At 31.7% G+C, this 23,966-nt stretch overlaps 1 protein-coding gene across 1 annotated transcript in view; it reads right to left on the bottom strand.

Moving 5' to 3' along the window:
* LOC132726832 (uncharacterized) overlaps positions 1–19,231 on the bottom strand; it is a 47,468-nt gene extending 28,237 nt beyond the window's left edge. Inside the window, exons 1-5 of the mRNA XM_060712212.1 lie at positions 19,147–19,231; positions 18,345–18,512; positions 16,286–16,429; positions 15,845–15,929; positions 411–1,041 (exon numbers count right to left, since the gene is read on the bottom strand). Of these exons, the coding sequence (XP_060568195.1) occupies positions 411–1,041; positions 15,845–15,929; positions 16,286–16,429; positions 18,345–18,512; positions 19,147–19,231 (1,113 nt within the window). The remainder of the gene's footprint in view (positions 1–410; positions 1,042–15,844; positions 15,930–16,285; positions 16,430–18,344; positions 18,513–19,146) is intronic.
* Between the last annotated feature and the right edge of the window lie 4,735 nt (positions 19,232–23,966).

The raw sequence follows: 23,966 nt of genomic DNA, 5'->3' as shown, positions 1-23,966 counted from the left end.
ATCTAAAACATTTAGAAGTAAGAAGCTATATCAAATGATAAAAAAGTGCAGCAATGAATTAGTGTTTTCATTAGCTTTTAATGAAATATAATTATTTGTGTCATACAGTCATTTAAGAAACATTCGTTTTCATAGTTAAAAGATTTATAATATTTTCAGCTAATATTTAGCTTTTAAGTAAGTAAGTAATGAAATTTTCTGTAAACTAGCAAACTGTTAATTAATAGTTCAAATTCAATCCTTACTCAGCTACTGAATGATTCCCAGAAAGCATAATAAAATCTTAATTTATTATAGATATCATACCGTAGTGTTAAATTTCTTCTAAGTTCAAACAAGTATATTAACGATTGTTTTATTTCAAAGTGCTTAATATTAGTCTTCATAATTAGTTTCGGAATATTGTTTACCTCTTCAAATATATTTATCTTATTATTGAGGTTTTCATGTACTTTCCGCTGGAACTCTTTGTGATTAAGGATAACGCTGATTATACCATTGAAGTCTGTTTCTGATGCAGATGCCTTTTCTTTGTATCCATCTGGAGGCATGAAGCACTTTGCTACTTCCCAGAAATTACTGCACCACTGGGTAGCATCACTGTTTTTGTACGACGGACCGTTGTACCTATGTGCATTCTGTATTTCAGTTTTGAAGTTATGGCATATCTTATTAGGACAGCCAGAAGAATTGTACCGTGTTGCAATATTTCGATGATACGTACATTTCCCATGGATAACTTTACAAATTTTGTCAGTACGGCAATGGACAACATTTTCCGTGCAGCAACTTGAACAACAAGTCCCACTAAATAATCCATTTAAGTAGCATATTTCATGCAGACATTTCAATTGAAATTGTTGCATTTCATTACAAACAAAAGGTTCAACTCCTTCTTTAGTAAACAACACAGCTAACTGAGCTTTAACCCAGTTATTGTATTTCTTTTCTAACAGTTTAGGGCTATATGAAGCCATTGCTTGCAAACTTTTATATTTCCCACTTAAAGCACTGGCGTGTCTTGTAAGCTCCGATCCAAAGCTGAAAATATGTTAAATAATAATGAATATTATAACATTTCAATAAGGATTATTTAGTATATTCTTGAAATTTGTAATACAATCTTCTTTAAATATGTCAAAAATAAAAAGCTCAGTTTTTTTTATTATATTCATCGTGTTCTGAATTGTAAATGAATGCAATTGATTTCATAGAATAACACTGCTTTATTAATTTAACAAATAAAAATAAAATAATTTAAATGCTTGAGTTTATAAGTGCTGTCAATATTGGCAGAAATACGGTGACACATAAGTCACATGTTTTAATTAGTTTTACTTGATTTGTAAAAATCAAGTAAACAAACATGTTGTTATATTTGTATTTAATAACTTTATTTAAAAAGCATGTGCATTGTGATATCATTTTCACGTAATTGCAGGCTAAGTTTAACAGCTTGTCCCTTATTTTTATTGACAATACTTAAACCCGGATTTCGAATATCGTTGTGCTCTACATTGATGCCGTATCCATTCAATCATTCATTTATATATTTTCAAAATTTTCCTACAAGAAGAAAGCTCACCTGCAAATGAGTATAAGGCTAGGTAATGGAACTGTTGTAAACGATTATCCTATTGATTTTATCCTTATTATGTTTATCTGTTGAGCAGAATGGTTCTTGTTACAAAGTGTACCAGTATCCGGATGTTGAAAGCTATCCGATTTTCTGCAATTTCTGCTGTCACATGGCCATCTATTTTTTTATGAATACTTTACCATTAATTTGCATGGCTTATAAAACTGAGCGTGCAACATTTCATAATTGTGCTGTTTAGGGTGTTCTTTTGGGTTTCATGTTTACTCTATTTTAAGGGGAAGTAACCCATGTTTACTAAATTATTTGTTCTTTTCTGTCTATCTTAGAAATTACTAATAATACTATTTTTGTTGTATAAAATTTACCAGTTGTAAGGTCATCAAAAGCATGTTAATGTTAATGTTAGGACTTTATATTTATTTAATAGAAACTGGGAATTATTAATGCCATGTGCATACATGTATATCTTAGTATATTGATATGATGAAACTTATAATATTTCTGAATTTAAAGAGTTACAGTTATGTCATTATTATTAAAGGGATGAGACTTTCATTTAAAGTTATAATGATAATACATGTATTGATTGAAAATGCCCTTAAACTCGGATCAAGCAATATAATTAATAATGTCTCAAAAATTCATATTCTGAAAAGTTTTTTTTTTTCTAACATGTGCATAGTTTGAAAAGGACAGCTTCTGTCTTATCTATGTAGTGGTGGGGTTCTTAGTAAAACAACAGTGTGTGATGTTTACTTATTTATTCAGGTGTAGAAGAAACAAGGCTATAAATAGATGAGGTCTTCAAAATAATAATTGTGAAAATAAATCTATCAATAATTCTATAAAGAAATAGTATATCTTTAGAAGGTTATGCAGAGATGTTATTGCCTTGAATGCAATGAAAGGAGTGGTCAGTTACCAAGAAATATTAGCTATCCCAGAACTAAATCATCTAAAAATAACTTGCATACCAAAACCAATCATCCATCACTTAACTTGCAAAACCAGTTCAATCACCCATAACAAAAGGAACAAAGACAAACATGAACACATAACACCACAAAAGATTTGTTTGGTCTTAAAGGGAAATAAATACCGTATTATTATAAAAGAGAACTTGGCATAATTTAACCTGATCTACATCTATTGTAATGGAGGGACACCGGTCTCAACCTCCAGGTCTCCTGAGTCAACTCACATACAGACTTTACATAGAGTAGATTGTTATTTGCACTAAATTTATTGTTGGTGATTTGTGCCACATGAAAACCAACATAGTACAAAAAAGTAACCGGGTGCCAGATGAAAACATGAAAATACAATCTACCACAAAGCTGTTCGTTTGTTACATTTTCATGTTTTCACCCGGTGCCCTTGATGCAAAATACAAATCAGACCTTCAAAAAATTCTTATCATAGAAAAAAGGTTAGTTTTTTATCTGTACAAAAAAACAAATATTGTACATGTATTAGCAACAGTTATGTTCAATTTTCAAAATTGACCTGTTATAAATAATGGCACAACCAATAACAGTCTAAGCCCTTTTTTAGTAAAAATAATTTATGCAATGATATATAAATTGTTTAATATTTTAAATAAGACTATGAGTATGTAAGTTTTTTTTCTTATTTATAAATTAAGAGTTAATTATCTGTTCATTTAAAAAATCTGAAAGTATCTGTCACGGTTTAGATCTGTTCACTATTTAGGGGAGAAAATGTGTAAGCGGCCAGATAGCTTAAATCGCTACAGCTGCGGTACATTATTCTGTGGGTATTAGGTTCGAGTTCTGGTCAAGCTAAAAGTTTTCTCATCCTGTGACTGCATATAAGCATGAGTTTAATTCACTATGCTCTGTAAACATAAGAAATTCAAGGACACAAATCAATATAGTGGGGAATTATTTGTGGTTAAGAAACTGTTCATTATTAAAGAGAAAATATGTAGCCGGCCGGATAGCTCAGTTGGTCTTCTGAAATCATGGGCTCGCAGTCATGGTCAGGCAGTTTCAGTCAGGTTTAGAAGTGTTTTTTCAAGCTGACACATGTTTATTCATTGAACAGATTGCATTAAATTTGAAATGGAGAAAGGAGTATTGCATGATACTTTTAGATCTACAATGGCATTTGATACAGTTGATCACACTATACTGCACATGAAGAAGTTCTTTTTCTTCTTTTTCATGAAACTTCAAGCATCTGCCATATGTAATGACATTCTTACATGGTTTAAGTCTTATCTCTGATAGAGTATAGATAGATAGAGTACCTATGGTGTCCCCCTGATGTTCATTTTAGGTCCTCTTTTATGTCTTATATATGTCAATGACATGTCTGCAACCCTAAGCAATAAGCTTTTATTATATGCACAGGCACGAGTATCAGACCTGGAAGAAAAAATATGACCAGATTGATAAAAAAAACCTGTGTTCATCTTAAAAGTGTCAAAAACCAAAATAAAATGTAAATAATGACCCTTTTAAAAATATACTTTAAGCTAATAGAATATTTTAAAGGGGTCATTATTAACATTTTTTTTGTTTTTTTATGAACACAGTTTTTTTATCAATCTGGTCATATTTTTCCTTCCAGGTCCGATACTCGTGCCTGTGATTATATACTGATGACTCAGGAATCCTTGTGTCTGGTAAAATAATCTGAAGAAATTCTTTCTTATAGTATGAGTCTTATAAGATTGGTTAATTGACTATAAATTGTCTTTGCATCTTGGCAAGACAGAGTCTATCCTTTTTGGTTTAAGTTTCAACTTAAACTGGGCCTAGCCTCCAGGTCACATGTAATGGTACTGTTATAAAGTACATACTTTTGTCAAGTATTTAGGTGCAAACCTGGATCAAATTCTTTTGGCGTCGCCCTTTGATGCTTTGCATCAATGCTTTTCTTGTTTATCTATTTTTGCGCGCACAAGATATTTTGTCGTGGTCACGAGTTACTATTTCGTGCGCACGATATGCTATGTTGTAGCTACGAGTAACAAAGTCGTACGCACGAGATACTATGTCGTGGCCACAAGTTACTAAGTTGTGTGCACGAGATAATTTACTCTTGGTTACGATATACTATATCGAAGCCGCGGGAACAATGTCCTGCACACTAGATACTTTGTCGTGTCCACGAGTTAATAAATCGTGCTCACGATATAATTAAATCGTGGGTATGAGATAATTAACTAATCAGTTTTCACTATATAAATGAATTTCTTAAACTTAGAAAATTTCTGGCTAAAATTGTGGTGTACGGACATAATCCCCTTCGGACAAAAACCCCTTCGCATTTCCGGACAAATTACCCTTCATGGGTGGACATAATCCCCTTCATGTTTTTGGAAGGCTGGACAAAATCCCCTTACCTACCCAGACAAAATCCCTTTGTTTCATAGGTATCTAATGTATTATTATGCTCCATAAAAAATTGATGAATAATGTATTATTATGCTCCATAAAAATTGATGAATAATGAACTTTTGTTTTTTATTTATAATCATGTATCAAGCTAACCTTTATAATTTAATAAGCTTGATAAGACATTGTTTTTATTTGTTCAGATCAATTATCAACCAAAGTATCATTAAAAACAAGTTTAGCAGTGTTCATTATGATTGTGGTAAATTATCAACTGCATAACATATATTATAAGACAAAGTGCGTTTTTCATTATTTTTGAAGTTTTAAAAGTCAAATTGCCATCATTTTATTTATTTGAAACAATTCTTATAATTTCAAAAACACTATAACTACTTGTCTATGAATTCTGAAGATGGTGAGGAAGAAATGAATTTTGCAACACTGTCCATCTAGCACAGGCCTTATCAGTATAGAACTGATGTTTAAACCAATATTCCCGAATAAAGCAAAAGCAATCACTACACAGCATAATGCAGTATGTCGCTCTCATACCCTCTATATAAACAGAAAATACATCCGAGGGGATTTTGTTCCTAGGTGCATGTTGTTGAGGGGATTTTGTCACTTCAAATTTACACATGAAGGGGGATTATGTCCCCCATGGAGGGGATTATATCCAGATATACAAAAATACATGAAGGGGATTTTGCCGAATTTGGGAATTTGTCTGACATTTTAAAAATTTTGTACATGCAGCATAAATCTTCTAAACTACTTAAGAAATTCACATTAAACTTGATACTTTGTTGTAAGGATCATATAAGGATGTCTATTCAAGGTCCATAAAATCAGACAGTCATTTTGACTAAGTAATGGCCTTTTCGGGACAATCTGTAATCAGGATTGATCAGTGTTACCTACAACGACCTTGTTAACCTTGTCCATACGATTTTTTTGAGGGAAAAGCCCGGGTTTTTTTATTTGAACTCAAGTGACTTCCCAATGGCCATGCCAGAAAATGCTTTTTAATTTTGATTAAAAGAATTTTACTGAAATGTGGGGAAACTTATTTGCCCCCCCCCTTATATGTGTTGCTTTTTAGTTGACTTTTTTACATTTTTTTTGTGGGCCCTTTTTTATAAAAAAAACAATAATTTGTTATAAAAATAACCTTTTAAAAAAATAACACCCTTTATTTTGAAGGAAATTTTTATTTAAATGATACTTTAATTCTTTTGGTAGTTATTTTTAAACAATAAAATAAAAGGTTTTTACAAATTTCAAATACTTGCCAATATAAACATATGGGAGATGGATATTAATTTTACCTGCGCGGTATGTAGTGGGGGAAAATTTTGAAGAGTGGAAAAGTTTTTACAGGTACGTTTGCCTTTAAAATTACTGGAATTAAACGATATACATATATAATCTATAGTCCTGTCACTATTGAGTGGTATTTTCCCTAACTCTACTGAAAAGTGTTATCCCGTCTGTGGTTCTTTAACTTGGAAGCAGTTACATGCATGAGTAGCTATAGAGCATTACTCTTTTAACTAGGACTTAAATGATAATAATTTCATATGTTGCAGTTCGAAAAAGAATATCTGGACTATTTGGGCAGTCACGATGATTGCCGGGTTGCCGAAAATGGCGGGCATCCGAAAGACATATAATTCGATCGAAATACATGTCATGTATTTCCGTAAAACTAACATGGGGGGTGCCAAATAAGTCACGTGTTTTTCAAAGGCGTCTGTTCGGCACACTTTATGAATGATCACCGTTAAAATGGCGTCATTTTGGCGCATTGTTGTTGAAAAATACGTGCAAAGAATTACTATAAAATGAAATGTTTTCGTAATGATAGGGCGTTTAACAGTGAAATTAAAAAGCCCAGTATGCTCATTACTGCTCTTATTTTATTTCTCAAAGTCCTTTCATTGGTGTACGTATAGTTTACAATAGTTATTTATTGGTCAATGGCCTGAACCATTTTTCTCTTTGTCGCTTTTGGTATAATGATTTGGTATTCTGTATGGAAGTCAAATACTTTTTTTACATTTTGCTGCCTAAATGACAAATCAGCTCCCATTAAGTGATGCTTTCCTCAAACAACAAGAATTTTATAGCTTTAAAACCATTATTTATACGTTATTAAGTTCATATAGGCCTTTTCTAAAGAAGTAAACATTTATTCATTTCTGAGGCATTATGTGCCTTTAAACAAACTGCCAATAGTGTAATATACTTATACAGTATAATAACATGTGTTACATATCGTACAATAGTTATTTCATATGTATTTATTTGAAATGATAATACCAGTAGTGAATTAAATTGTTAGATCACAAGGTACAAACGCTGAAATTTCATTAGTTACATTTAGAGAAAACTGAAATATTTTCATAATTGCGTATATTATGCACTCATTAAGTGCGTATATTATGAACTCATTATGCATAGATTACATACATAAACTGCACTTCGGTGTCTGATATTTAGCATATTCGGATTCATGAAAGACAAACACATTTTCGTTTTATTTCATTGAAAATGGCTAAGCAAACACTACTCAAACCAAAGTTATTTTAAAGGTACATCATTACATTAATCAATTTAAATGAAGTTATGTTATTTGAATTGAGAAATGTTCCATGACAAACATAAATCAATGAGTTGTAAAGAAGGAAAGAGACACCGTCGGAAGAATTTTATTATTATTCCAAAGAACACGAAAAAAAAATACAATTAACAATTAATTGCACTTTTCTTTTTTCTCTATCTTTCATATGAAGGCAAGCTGAGAAGATCCCAATGAATTAGTTTTTGGCAATATCTCTGCCGGTTATGACCTAAACAGTCATGTCTCAAAATCGAGATTCTGACCCAAAATAAACGTATCCCGGAATCTGCAGCATATGTTACTGAAAACACTGTTGTTGCCTGTATTACAGTCTCATAAATGTGCTTTACTGTTGAAAGGTCATTTTAGTAAAACACCGTAATACGCTAGTCGGTCTCTTGCCTGTATACTTTTATGATATGTATATAATTTATGTAATGCATTGTATTTTGTTTCTTAACCGTAACGTGTTAAACAATCAGATAATTAAATAATTATATTATTTATTTCACACCTTATAAAAAATATGAACGATGCACTTTCAGCGTTTGAACCACATGATGTTCCAATAAAGGGGTTATCTTATCACTTTAGCCGCGTTTCCATTTTCAGAGTCTAAACACTTCATCAAATCCATTTTGTATCCCATACAGCATTTTTTATTTCAAAGTCAGAAATATGCAAACTTTATTATGTCTAGGCTTATTTTTAAGGGTAAACATTTCATTCATGACATTGCATTTGAAGGTAAAGAAGTTCCATAAAGTACAAAATGAAGGGGTCATACAACACTTATTCAATTGGACAGCTACAAAAGCTACATCGTACGCGACTAGCTCCTCGTCCAATATAGATCTGACAGCCGTTTACTCGTCTGATAATAACCTTAATATAATAATTTTAATATTATATAAGATAGTTATGATTTTAAGTATTATCTAAATAGACACAAGTAAATGGTAGTCTGGTAATCGTCGAAAAGACATTTTGGTTGCAGCCATTTATACTTATTCCTGTCATTATTATTCTGTAAAGGCTTATTTTAAGCTTAGCAGAAACACAGCTAACAGTGTTTAGACATTGCTCCATTGTCTACCTATATATTGTGATATATTGAGTAACATACAGATGAGCACAACATAAAGGACATCTGAACATATTCACGGTGCCTTTGCCACGTGACTTTTTGGTTCGCGTTAGACAAATAACTATCAATTTTTCATTTTTGTTTTAATATTTCATATTTTATGGAGTTAAGTGTTGAGCGCGCTCATTCTAGTGATTACCATATGCCATTGAATGTTTTATTTAAAAAAGCTATAGCTAAACAGTCCTGGACCGTTTTTGTTTTGTCCCTCGCAAACGTGGTACAGGCACCATGATGTTAAAAGGGAAATTTAAACATCCAATCATACAATTTGCCTATATCTTGATATCTATATGACTGCAACATTTTTACATGCGCTACATTTGGGTGCAGATAATTAAATTGTACCGATTGTTAATTATATTTGAAGACATAGATCTTTTTAACCGGTAATACTTAATTAAATATTTATTCATTATATTATGGTAATATCCAATGATTATATTTCACAAATTTTAAATAAAACGATGTGGAATTTTACTTACATAAGCACAAATGAAATTAAAATTCTTAAAATGCTGGGCTTTCATCGTTTTAAATAAAAATAATAATTTTACTTTCACGTGGGCGTTATAAATGAATTTTTATAAATTTCTGATAGATTTGGTCATTTTATATATGTTTAACTGCATAACTTACTTGAAATTACTGATATTGTCTTCATTTTGATAAATATAAGGAGGTCAGTATACGTTTCCGTACAAAGCGGATCTAGAAATTTACAGTAATTAACTAGGCAAAGAAATAAAAAATTTCACTAGATTACTTCGGTGTCATAAAAGTGACACTTGCAATTGTTTTCATTTTTGTTTTGTTTTTCGTACGTTTTTATTTTTCGTACATATTTTATTTTAGTTCTACAAACATATTTTTTTTTTCATACATTTTTATTTCAGTTTTCCAAACATATCTTATTTTAGTTTTTCGTACATATTTTATTTAAGTTTTTTTCGTACATTTCTTTTAGCCAATCAGCCGTTACATCTCATAACAACCAGTATTGAGAATAAAACACGGCATCGTGTATGATGCTTAAACACTTTTCCATGCTAAAAGAACAAGGAGAAACTTCTGGAATTAGGGCACCTTCTTTTATCTGTATCTTGCACTATCTTTCAAAAATATATAGTTTAAACCCGGTGGCGGAGTGTAAATAATCTCAAAACAGGTTTGGTCACTTTTCGACCCCCTTTTGGAAATCGTCCCTGTCGTTTTGGCCCTAGTCTGGTTTCGGGCCGACCCTAATTCGGCCCATATCTTAAATTGTATGTACCTTTACAAAATATTATTGTTTTTATTATTATTTTATAACTTTATTATGTCGGTGTCTATTTGGAAAGGGGTTCTTGATTGGTGATCAGTTTATTTTTCATGAATAATGTACCACTCAAAACCCACACGCTGAAATAGCCGGGGCATTGACTTTTAAAAAAGCCGACGTCTGGTAAAAACCTTTGCCCTGCGGATGAATACACAGATAATAACATTCATGTCCCATGCCCCGGAACAGCGCAAACGTCAAAACACGACTCTTTTTTTACCCTCACTCTACCGGGGGCGAGGATGGTAGCTACTATAGGTTTTATAATCCCACTGGTTTAGAAAAAAAACGCTTAAAGTTTTGAAGAATTTTATAAAACTTGGATCAATTGTTTACCACATCCAGATAACATGCCAAATGTTTATGCCAGGTGTGCCGACTCAAGCTCAGGGTCACACATAGAGGTCGAAGTTTTGAGACTTGGATTTCGTGCCCACTCCTTATCTCCTTAACCGCATGAATGATTGTCATGCACCTTGTGTCAAATGCTAACCAAATCAAGACCATATGCAGATCCTTTCTAAGTGTTACGAAGACTATCAAAATCAAATACCACCTTTCTGATACACCAACAAAACCATTTATATGAATATACGTATGCAATAAATATAAATATCGCATGAATTATTTATGATCAGTTCCTGAATACTTTGTTTCATTAACATTTAATAACTTTTAGATATTTAAATTTTCATTAAACAAGATTATTTTTTTCTTAAGTTCACCAGGTTACGAACTGCAGCTTGAACGGTTTCTATTTGTCGGGGCTACTTTAAGTCAGTATCTTTTAAATGTCTTTTCAGCATTGAAGCATGTTATATAGAGGATATTGAATGAGTGTAAGATTAATGCTGAATTTATTGAATGAGTCTAACAAAAGTATATGTTTTGCAATCCTATGGCGAGCATAATATTATTTTATTCAACCAGTTTAATTATTAAATATTAAACGTATAAGAATTTAATATTCTATTTATCACATAACAAAATTAAAGGCCAATTGAAGTGAAAAAAAAAACCTTTTTTTCATTGACCCGCCAATAGTACTAGCATAACGCTATCATTTAGCGCTATGTTTATATAACGAATATGACTTCATGTCAAAATATATGCATGGCCGTGCAATACTATTTTTACGTAAAAGCGACACTTAATCATCCTAATAATATCAACAGCCACCAATTCAGAAAGCGATGTTACCTACAGGCTCCTTTGTTAAAAGCGGTCTAGTAAATCACTTACCGACCGGTTAACAGGTCTGCAAATAGAAACCGACCGGTTATTGTTCTATTGTTCTCTATACAATAGAAAATATATGAAGTCGAGAAACTCGTGCATTACAGTACACAATATTCACCGTAAAAGAACGCTGAGTTGTGGGGGGAGGCGGGTAAATGACCACTTTGAATAGGAAAAAGGGTCGATATATATTTTAAAGATTAATCGAAATAAATTAGCGCATACGGCTGTAAGGACCCTCATAACATTTATTCCAGATTATTTTTGAGAAAAACGAACTGACTACTGTTCTGGCGTTGAACTTTTGTGTTTCGCCGATATTAGTGAGTATAACAACGTACATTAAGCCTTTCTTTAAAGTTTGCTTTTTGGTATACCTAACACATTTGATCATAAGATACTAGTTTTCGGTATTTATCTCCACAACTATGTCTGAATTTGCACAATCCTTCATTATTTTAACAATTCTGCATTATGGGATATATACGACGATTATATTATTGGTGCATATCGAATCAAAGTCAACTTTTGCATCTTTCTTTCCCAAAATATTACTTTCAGTGAGAGTATATTTCATCTTAAGTATAAGACCGTTTTTCTCATTTTTCTCCAGTTATTTTTACATTACAATTTGGATTTTGTATACCAGTACCAAGAATACGACTTGCGCTTCCATTCTAGACCGCGTGCTTTCATGCGGTCTTATAACGGATGATGCTAATTAAGAATACACGGAAAGAAAATTCTTCAAAACATGGATGAAATTCTAAGAACATTTAAACTCAGCCATCATAAAAAACACAACAACAACAAAACCCAACATACATAACGGTGTAACTACATGTATTACTGATATTTATTCATAGAACCCCGTCTTTTACTTTCCTTTGAAAAAAATCGTATATTTTAATTATATAAGAAATAGCATGATCATCTATTTACTATTTTTGATATTTATTATTTATAAAGATAAAGTGTTCCGTTTTTATGATTAGAAAAACATTTTTATCTTCCTCAATATTTTTTATATTATTAATATGTTATGTATTCATATATCAAAATAATGATCTTACCTTTCCCTACTCAACAAGTTCTGTTTTCATTTTCTGTGACTCAACTCAACAAGTACATTACCTGACCTTATTACATAATGAAACCCCACGAAAATCAAGAGAATATTCAAATAACACATGATTTGTGAACGAATGAATTACAAGAGCGTAGCGGATGGTATCTTTGCTTGGCTTTGGAATGCTTTCTTAAACATGATAAAGTACATAATTAATATGTTTCTTGTGAGTAATATTAAAACTGAGCTTAAAACTGATGTATGGATAGCAAAACAAAAGAGCATGTAGGTAAGATAGTTACCGTACGAGGAATAGGTCTGCGCTCTCTCGGTCTTCAAATCGCCACCCGGGTCTGTAAATACTATGCAGACCTATTCCTCGTACGGTAATTATTACTTATCTAATGTTTAGTGCTGCCCTTATGATCATTGTTAGGCCACCGCAGCAACTGCCATGCAATGGCATGTAACGATTCACTTGTGTTTTTGTTTGTGTGCGAGCGTTTGTTTAAGATGCGTACAATTGAGTTGTGAGTGGTTGCATCTGACACCTAATTGTTCACCCGAGCATTGGGAATGAAATATTTTTATTAGAATATGTATCGGAATTGGAAGTTTCTTTTATATTTAGTATATATTATAAAATTTAAGGTCACATGAATTTTAACTACACAATTATATTAAATTGAATTGGTCAATAATCGAAGGTTTGTAATACCATAAATAAATATGTAAGTATTAAAAATCATATAATTATGCTGATATAACTTACATTTATCGGTTTTTCATTATCTCCCTTGAAATAATTCCCTCTTTCTATTCACAAACAACAATTGATTGACTTTAATTTGACGGGTGTTATAGTATTATACTTATTGTTATCTATAATTTCAATCATGTGACAAGCCATTTGTTTATCTTTGGATATATCATAAACCAGAGACACGTGTCTGTTCTTAATTGTGGACATCAACCTGACTATTTCATACGTAATGTATGATAAATCTTTAGCTGTTGATGATTATGCTTTTATTCTGCTTGAAAATGAAGTTTGATTTACATTGGTACACAATAACGACTTTTATTTTCAATTGAACCAAATGTACATAACATTAGATATGGTTCAATGCTCAATATACTAGTATTTTTTTTCTTCAATATATCTACTCACGACTCTTGTAACTAAATACTTATTTATCATTTGAAGGATTACGGACCCAAATGGGCACTTTCAAGAATAACAAAGAAACATTTCTTTTTCAAATATATAATATATAAGCATGTAAATGCAGGATTTTTAACATCTTTTACCATCTACAACTCTAGGTATTTGTGTTTCAATATGGTCACCCTCAATTTCGGAAAATGGAGAAAATAAAGTGAAGACCTAAGTAACATAAAAAGGTCTAATTTTAAAAAGTATAATTTTAGACTATCCAAATATGTATTTTATAGTGTACTTCCATCAATTCTATGAAAATAATAATACAAAAACTAAAATATTTTCATATTTTTTATTTTTCAGTATGATAAATGTTTCAAAACGGTGCTCGGACAATGCATTTTTGTTTAAAAATTTAATCCAATTTCCAATTTTAACATTTAAAAAAAAATAATTTATATTCAATAAAAATAGAATAGATAATTATTATCTACATCATTTTAGGAAACAAATCACAAATTTTTAAGAGATTTTACCATGGCTATTTCATTTTATAGCTTATTGAACAAAACTGTGTCAATTTTCAAATAGTCCGAAATTGGTCGAAAATATTCATAATCTAACAAAAAATGTACATTTATAATTTCAAACTTCTTTTGAAGTAAGAACTACATAGCAAGTTACCTGATAGTTGTCAGAAACTTATCAGTTAAATTAAAAACACCTTAGAATAGATTTAATATTTGTTATTCATATTTATAATAGGTCGTTCTCAACCTCAGGAAATGGAAAAATAAAGACAAGGCCTAAGCCACAAAAAGAGGTCTTCTAATTCTCACTCAAGACAATCAAAATGAGTTGTCTTGTGTTTTATGGAGTAATACCATTAACAACATGAATACAATAATGTTAAAACTAAAATGTGTTCATATTTATTACATCTCAGTATCATGCACACTTCGATCAGTGCACGGACAATGCATTTTCCATAAAAATTAAAACCATTTTCTAATATTTTCCATTCTTAAAAAATCTGTTAAAAGTTCAATCTCACTAGAAAAAACATTGATCATCTTTACCATTTGAAGAAATTAATCAATAATTACTAGAGATTTTTACTATGGCTAATTCATTTTATAGCTTACTCAACAAAATAGAGTTAGGTTTTAATTTGTTTTTTTAAGTATTCATACCCTGAAAGAATTCTGTATCAAAGATTTTGAACTACTTTTGCAGGAAGGAAATTTAGCAAGTTCTAACAGAGTTTTCATGTACTATCATTTTTATAATGAACATGTAAAAAACAATGACACAGACTTAATCAGGAAATATAAAGAAAATGAATTTGGTTACTATTTTCCATAATGCAAAAAAAAAATAATTATCATTTGTTATCATTTATGACCAAAAGTGCTGAAAAAAAATGAAAGTTACAATTATCACTGAAAATAAAATGTAACAAAGAAAAATAGAATACAGTACCATAAAAATTACTATTTTATGATATATGACCCTTAAATTGTTGGTACATAAATATAACCAAAGCTGCTTCAAGTTATATAACAACCTTTCAAAATGTTCTACAACAAATTGATAATAATGAAGGAATATTGTTTTTATGTTCAAAAATTATATTCATTACAAATCTTCTGATAAATGATTTTACAAACAACAGTACAATAATTAACAAAATACTGTAATTACATAATCACCTCATGATCATTATTTCTTAAAATGTTCAACAAGTTTTGGTATAACACTTTCTAGGACTCTTTTAGTGTTAGTTACACGTGGCTGACCTTCAGAGTTCTTACATTTAAATGTATAATGCAACCATTTCCCTGCCCAAGATAAAAATTTTTTTTTCAAAACTATTAAAATTTAAAACCTGAACTGGAAAATTTTTTTTTCAGCTGGGGGCCTTTTAACAAAATCCACAAAACAATACCTTGAAAATTCACAGTTTTTTTTGGGCCTTTTTCTTGTGCTGGAGTAAAAAGGGTTTTTAAAGAAAACAGCCCTGGAGAAAAAGAAAATTTTTCCCATAAAGGTCTTGTCAGATATCAATGAGGGCTTTTGAGAAAGTTTTTTAAAACAAAAAACTTTTAACATAAATTTTTGGGCATTATGTGCATTAATATGATATTTTTAACTCACAAAGAAGGTCTTCGGGTTTAAAATATAAAGGGTTCTTCCCGGGAAAAGGTTTTTTTAAAAAGTTAATGTGTCCAATTTAAACCCTTGTGCACATTTAAAAATCCTATCTATTTTGTTTAGTGTTGCATAAAGCTGAAATAAGCACAGGGAAGTCAAACCTTCTACCATTGTGGGCAGTCACAATAACATTATTGTATTTATCAAGCCACTGTACAAGACGGTCCAAAGCACAATTGATGTCAACTGTATCAACAACAGTCCCGTTTACTGTCATAATGTAACCATTGACTGTTATTCCTGTCGCTTGATGGGCACCTATTGTAATTGGCATCTTGGGCTGTACATAATGCACAGAATGTTTGTCCTATGCCACTGTTGACAACCTTGGCAGCAATCTGCGTTATGTGGGGCATTTGTCAAGCACGAACTGAAAATTTAATAACTTCATATTTAAACTGAACAGGACTATTCTATTTACACATCTTATTCCTTTTTTTTCAATATACAATTCGCTCATACTTTGAAATCAAAATGAAATTAAGAGACAAAAATTATTTAACACTTATATATATATACATGTGCTAAAGAATTCTACTCACTTAGGTCTGTAGTCTCTAAATCAAGTGCAATCATTGTTATTTGGTCTGATAGAGGTGGTATGGGTTTAAAGTCACCAAGTGGAACAGCATCACTGTATTCAGGTATCCTCTCTACATCAATATCTTCCTGCTTTTCTTCAATACCTGAAATCAATATAATATTATATAATTTTTACAATTTATGATTTATAATTACATACTCAAATAACATCATGTCTATTTTTTTTTAATTTTAATAGTCTAATATGCATATGTATGTCATGAACTAAAAGTCTTTTAGTACCTGACTGATGATATGCGTCCCATCTAGTGCCTTCTTTGCATTTTTAATCCCGGGGGGTTTAAATCCTTTTTAAAAAATTTAAGAAAACGCACCCCATTTTACTGAAAATTTTGATAAAAATCTCCAAAGACAATTTGTACTGGGAATTTTTAGCATTGGGAAAAAAATTATTACCCAAAAATCCCCCCCTAGCTACCCATCAAATCCCAGGGGTATATTGCAAACCCATTTAAAATGTCCCTTAAGCACAAAATGTTTTAAATGGCCTTTTAAAACAAAAATTTATAGCCCGTTTCAAATGGAAAAAGGGGAAAAATTAGCAATTGCAAATTTTTACCAGGGCAAATAGCTTTTTTTACACAACTGGTGAATTTAAAAAACTGAGGGAATTATTAATTTTAAAATAGATTGTATGGAAAGGGTTTTTAAAAGTACATTTTTTACCTAAAAGCACTTATTAAAGTTTTATATAAAAATATGTTGAAATTGAATCATTTAATAATAAATAATATTATTCATTAAAGTTACATTAAATAAATATGTAAAAATATTTTGCCGTCGGCCTTAAAATCAAACATTCTACAGTTTCATTAACCTGTTTAATAGGTTTGTTTTTAATCTCATCAAATATTGTTCATAAATTAGGATTTTAAACGGGAAACCCCACGGTAACACTAAAGTTCGTATACGAATTTTAACATGCAAATGAAGAATATAATGAGCTCGTGTAACATCCGTTACAATACGGAAATATACCGTTAAATAAGTACTGCCACTTATAATCATGTTTGTTGATTTAATACTGATGTACGGATGATCCGAAGGCGGAGTTTCTCATGCAAACAGAAATTGTACATCCCATTTTGCCACAATGAGGTTACCTATGTTTATGCTAATAAAACTCATTTTGGTTGTTTGGACACTAAAATAAGACCTGGTGTCGGTATAAAACCCAATTTATTAATGAAATGTCGCTATTTAGTTTTTTATGAAATTTATTAAATGTAACTTTAACAGAATCAGCAAACCAGCATTAATGCTTTCCTGGAAATTGGATACCTCAAATTCACTCAGGAGCTTTTACTTTCCCATTCAAACTGAATTTCAAATACATGTATTGAGAAACAGACAGCTCAATTTTATTTGAAAAATTAAATCATTTATATTTTATATCAATATTACATTATGTACATTGTAATCTAAATCCAAGTTACATTTTATTATTAGTTTTACATTACCAGTAAACATATTAACAAACCCTTACATCCATAAATTATTTTTTAGCAAGTTGTATTAACTATGGGTCATTAGATTTAAATTTTGTACTTTTGTTTATCATTTCAGTGATTTTATTTTGCTTTAGACTGTCCTTTATTTATGTAGCTGACTATTGACTGAAAGCAGTTATTTTTCCAGCATTTTTGGGAACATGAACCATAATCAGGAATTTATTGATTAAATGAATACAAAGAATCACTGTCTGGGATGGCATCAAACATTTAAGCACCATAACAGTGAAGAAAGCCCCTGATTTTAAAGATTTTAGATTGTTTTGTAGTTATACAATATTTTTATTTTGCAACTTTCAATTTGGAATTTAATTTGTTCATGTGAAAAGACAGGCATGGTCATATTATATATATCTACAGCTTATGCAGTCTAAATAGACATGTTCAACTTGATGTTGTACAAAAACATACAGATTGGTAACAAATGTTGTGAAATTACAACTGATATAATTTATTAATACACTTCAAACTCACTGTATTTCCATACTGAAAGCATTATGAGCAGCTGTTGAAGTTGATTTAGATGCCAAACACTCGACAGCTTCTCCTGCCCTGCCTTCCATTTTTTTCAGCTTGTTATTGGACAATGTTGGTAAGATGAGGGTGGACAGCATATTGTTAACCTTTGTCTGACCTCCAATTCTGTCTATCATAGCTGAAAATGAGTGAAACTTATCATTTTTTCTATAATACATATTAACATTTCTCAAGACGTGACCCAAAACAACTAAATTCAACATAGAAAAGCTATTTGATAGGGGTCACATATTTTACAATGTACATGTAAGAATAATGTAAGCTCCTTGATTCAACCATTGGTCAACATGGCAACAATTTGTGGTTTACTAAAATGAATATGATAATAGTCAAACTTTCATCATTTAAACTTATAATTATCCACACAAGTCAGACTCATATAACATGGAACAGATATGTGGAATAGATAATTATTATATAGATCTACATGTATATATATTCCAAATATTAACACAAATAAAAAAGGTAAAGAGGGCCTAGTTGACCAAAGCAGAGTTTATACAAGGCTGATATGATTTGAGGACCTAGTTAATTTAGGTCCAAGCTGACCTGATTGAGCACTTTACAATACACCCCGACACAGTTTCTGCCTGCAAAAGATGCAAGCTATCTAGGTTAATACATTTTCTCCTTTATATAATAATAAAATAAACATTGAACATTTGATAAAATTGACTTTAAATGCATAAAATGTTCTTATAAGACAACTATGTTTATGATCACATGAAACAAAATATGTGTAAGCTTTATACCTGTACCAAGCTTGGTATTTACTGCAAAACAAGGCATGCCTGATTTTCCTGATTTTCCCTGGCCTGTGCCTGTGGGTTTTCCCATACGGAACAAAGTTAATAAAATCGCAATTTAAATTTTCGCACTGCACATACAGATATCCACCAAGTCCCTTCTTAATTTCCTTTTGTACACTGTATAACGTCAGTGGGACCGGTCCCAACCTGCACGATTTGCAAAACTTCAAATAAAATTTTTCAACAAGAACACCTAGTTCAATGATTCGCCGCCCAATTTTCAACTGTTGCGTAAGATTCTTGTCACTAAACACTTCAGCAGAATTACAACTTTGCACAAATTGTCCGTTACATAATTATGTTTAATTAAAATCCTTTCAAACTTCTTAATTTTAACGTTATTTGTTGTTTGACGTACCGGCCACGATAGTTTCGCAAGCGAGCGGCCATATTGCTTCCTGTGAAAACTGACGTCACAGTCGCTAAAAATAGGTTATACGATAAGTGGCGACAAAAGGCGAGGGTAGCTTCGGGCCTTCTATGACGTTTCACGATTTTACCCGATATTTACCGATTTATTAGTGTCCGTAATCCTTATGGATGAAACAATTACCTGTTTTGGTATATTCAAATGAGCGTGGTACTGTACACATTATTTGTTGAAACACAAAATGGTAAATAATGTAGGTGATGATTTATATTTAACAAAATCATCCCTCTTTTTTCGATCACATAAAAATAGATGCATGAAATCGTTGGAAATTAAGTTATCATACCTATGAGAATGATCGTAAATTAAAATAAAAAGAAACAATTGTCTCCCATAACGTAAACAATGCAATCGATAGTGTACGTGAAAACATACATTTGCACCTCATAGATAAATATATGATTATATTTGGTTAAAAATACGATTCCAACGAACTATAATTTAAACGAATAGTATGTTGTTTTATTGTTTGTAAATTTATTGTATATTACTTATAAAATGGACACTTTCAAGTCATTTAATATGTCTATTGGTACAGAAAACCTTCACCGATTTAACTGACATTAATGTTGATGATACCCTATATCATAATCTCTAGTGTACATGTAAAGTGTTCAAATCAGACAAAGTTTTCGTACCACAAAGATACATATCGTTATGAGGAGTATTTTTGTTATAGGGGTGGTTCTATAAACAAGTCCATTCGGGTTGAGAAAAAAGGTTCTTTACGACGAACCCCATCACTCATACGCATGTGTAATAATAGAAAACACCTTGTATACTTTTATTTAGATACATTGAAAATATAATGATCGGGAACAATGCTTTTTCCAACCACTACAAAACTCAAGTCAATTACCTAGGCAACTTATCAAACGTATATTTTTACCTATTTTATGCCGCTAAACTAAACGTTTTCCCAATCGGAGAAAAAATGTCATACTTTGCTAATTTACCATATTATAACGTTTCGGAGGAGCCGTCCTAGGTGTTGTACTCACAGGCCCCATACACACCTTAGTCTGTATTTCTGATGTAGCTTCTTGGTAAGAATTAACTTTGCTTACTCTCTTATTTTCAAACTGGCAACGTATTGTCATTCACTGCTCCATATTTAACGTCGAAGAGAGTTATCAACATATGTCAATGAATTGTTTAGACTAACATCAACCAACTCTATCCATTCTAAATGTTGAATAATTTATCCTTGTTGTGGGTAGGGAATAAAGCTTGGATAACATACATTACGGTGTCCAATATCATAACTACAGCTTATTGGTATATTTTATTACAGTTTATATTTGTCATGTAAAAAGTGCTGTCCATTTAATTACCCATTTTATTATACCAGTGTACTTTTAGTCATTATAAGAGGTATGATCAAAAATATTCTCGGCCCGATATACTTCTAGCCACTAATCTGACATTTACGCGCGATATGTCGATACCGATACCTAATTAAAGGCTACTGACCGAGTTACATACGGTTTAACCATAATTAAGTAACATAAAACACATCAGAAGAGAGGAGTTTTATTTAGACCAAATGGAGAAAGTTGAAATCAGAGCCGTCATTAAGTACCTCTGTAAGAAAGGAATGCCCCCATGAAGACTTGGGAAGGAGCCCCCTCTGCTTATAGCACTGTGTAAAAATGGGCTGCTGAATATAAGAGGAGCAAGGAGAGCATTGGAGATGATGAGTGGTCTGGGTGGCCAAAAGAGGACAACATCGATAAAACAGCCGAAGCTGTGCACGATCTGGTAATGTGTGACAGAAGGCGAGACCTGAGAGGCATTGCTAGGGAAGTGGATACCAGCTTTGGTTTAGTTTAGGCAATTCTGACAGATGTCTATGTCATGTCAAAAGTTTTCGCTAGTTGGGTCCCCATACAGTTGACTGACGACCAGAACGGACCAGTCTTGACATTTTAAGATATCATTTGTCTCGCTACGAGGATGAACCTGATTTTATCTATCGGATCGCAACTCAGGATGAAACATGGGTCCATCACTTCGATCCAGAAAAACAGAGCATGCAGTGGAAGTATCCTGGCTCACCGCTTTCGAAGAAATTTAAGTGGGTGCCATCAGCAGGGAAGGTGATGGCTTTAATTTTTAAGATAGTCATGGGAAAATCATGCCATAAACGCTTCGTTCTATGCAGTTTAATTGAGACATCTGTGTCAAGAAATCGTGCGCAAAATGAGGGGCAAACTGACTCAATGTGTTCTGCTTCAACACGACAATGCCCTAGCTAACACACCCAAAGTTGCGATGGCTGCTGCAACTGACTGCGGCTTTGAAATTCTTCCTTATCCACCATATTTCTGGACTTGGCCCGCTCTAACTTCTACCTGTTAACCAACCTTCGTGGTAGATGTTTTGGAAGCAATGAAGATGTCATGGAATTGGTCAATGAGTTCTGTTATGACCAAAATAGAGAGTTCTATTTTATAGGGTAAAACAAGTTGGAGCACAGGTGAGCAAAGTGCATTGATGTAGAGGGCGATTATATTGAAAAGTCAAACCATTAGTTGGGTTCTCCGACTACCGAACGTACATCGGGCCGAGAACTTTTGTATCAATCCTCGTATATTATATTTCATCGGTTTGATAAAGATATTCAGTAGATTTGATTGTTTGATGAAAGTGAATCATATCAAATAGGTCTTAACCTATATATATATTTATATACTTTAAAGATGTACTTGATGGTTTATCCGTTCTGTACCAAATAAAATCATTCAATTATTCTAGTTTATTTGTCGACCAGGTTGTTCAGACACTGAACGAATATATAAATCAAACGGCTGCAAGCTCTGTGGTATTTTCTGATCTTTGCAAACTAAATCATACTGACTATCTGTATGTATTTTCCTATATAAGTTTATTTTTATATACTATAATTCATCTTACGCAGCGAGTGCGTTAAGATTTTTTTCTATAACAGTTTAATTTGAGATTGATACATATGGAATTTTGCATGACTAGAGTTGCATCAAAAATATTTTTTTTATGACAGCCACATTTTATCCTTGCATATCGTGGCTACTTCCTTAAAAAAGGCACTTCAAAAAAAGTTGCCTCGACTAGGATTTGACCCTTAGGCCTCTCACACTCTAAACGAGCGCGATACGAGCGCGATACCCCTGCACCACGATGAAGTAATACGTAATATGTAGCCTGAATAAAAAAACAAAAAACATTGTAATTCTAAATTGAGAATTTCCATTTCGTGTTTGTAATCCTTATCAATTTTGAGGTATTTTGTTCACGATAAACCTGTTTAACACTGATAAAAAAAATTTAGCGAAAATCTTCTCGCCAAAACAGTCCGACATGGATATATTCCACTACTCTGCAGTCGGATTTATTTGTGTACTACGCCCTGGAGTATTCAGTAATCGACATAGCTAAAAATAGCTAAAATGATATTCATCCGCGACATTTGTGATTGTAACCTCATATTTCTATTGACTAATCTGAACTTTCAATGCACTATAATTCGTTAAATGCCTACATTAAAAATTATTCTGTCTTTAAATTGCTGGTTTTTGAGCAGTTTTGAGTGAGAACTACTTTGCATTGTTATGTCTGTTAGGAAATTTTGTGTTAGACCGTGGATGTTAGCTATGTATTTACTAATCTTGCGATCAGAAAATACAAAAACATATTGCTGCAAATAAATTCAAATTCAAAAAGTTATAATAAGTATTACCAAAGCGCTAAGTGGTATTTTTCATTACGATTAATATTGAGTAAATGTCTGTACATATAAATTTACTCCCGATACATTTTCCGAATTAAAATGAAAGAATTTTTTAAGTGGGTTGGTTTACAATGGTCACAATTTCAAAACATATTTCAAATATTGATGAAAACAAAAGAAGCGTATCATTTAATTATTCATACAGCAATTGTTTTGGACAAAATGCTAATCTATATTTATAGTTCTACATGATTTCATATGACATTGAAATGATAAATTAATAATATGGTTCTAGAACATGTTTTTTAATAAACAAAACACATATAATTCTTTCACGGTTTGTTATCATACTTAATTATGATGGCCGTTTGCGCCCATTTCAAAACCTCAAAAAAGATTATATTTTTATCATAAAATGTTGTGGGCAACTCACAAACCCGTGTCGAAATCATACAAAATGTCGCGGTGAACATATAAACTTTGATATTTATAATGTTATTAAAAACAGCGAGGATCATTTTGACTCCAGTGGCCGAAAGAGTTTTATCTATCATTTGTCTATAAAATGTCGAGGTACGGAAATGAATCCGCGACATTTTGCCAAATTTTGAAGTAATTCTACAA

Source organism: Ruditapes philippinarum, unplaced genomic scaffold, assembly GCF_026571515.1.
Source record: "Ruditapes philippinarum isolate M1 unplaced genomic scaffold, ASM2657151v2 ctg1126_1_1_1_1, whole genome shotgun sequence".
In the NCBI taxonomy this organism is placed as follows: Eukaryota; Metazoa; Mollusca; class Bivalvia; order Venerida; family Veneridae; genus Ruditapes; species Ruditapes philippinarum.
Note: the sequence above shows the minus strand (reverse complement) of the source record. Positions and strands in the feature narration are given on the sequence as shown.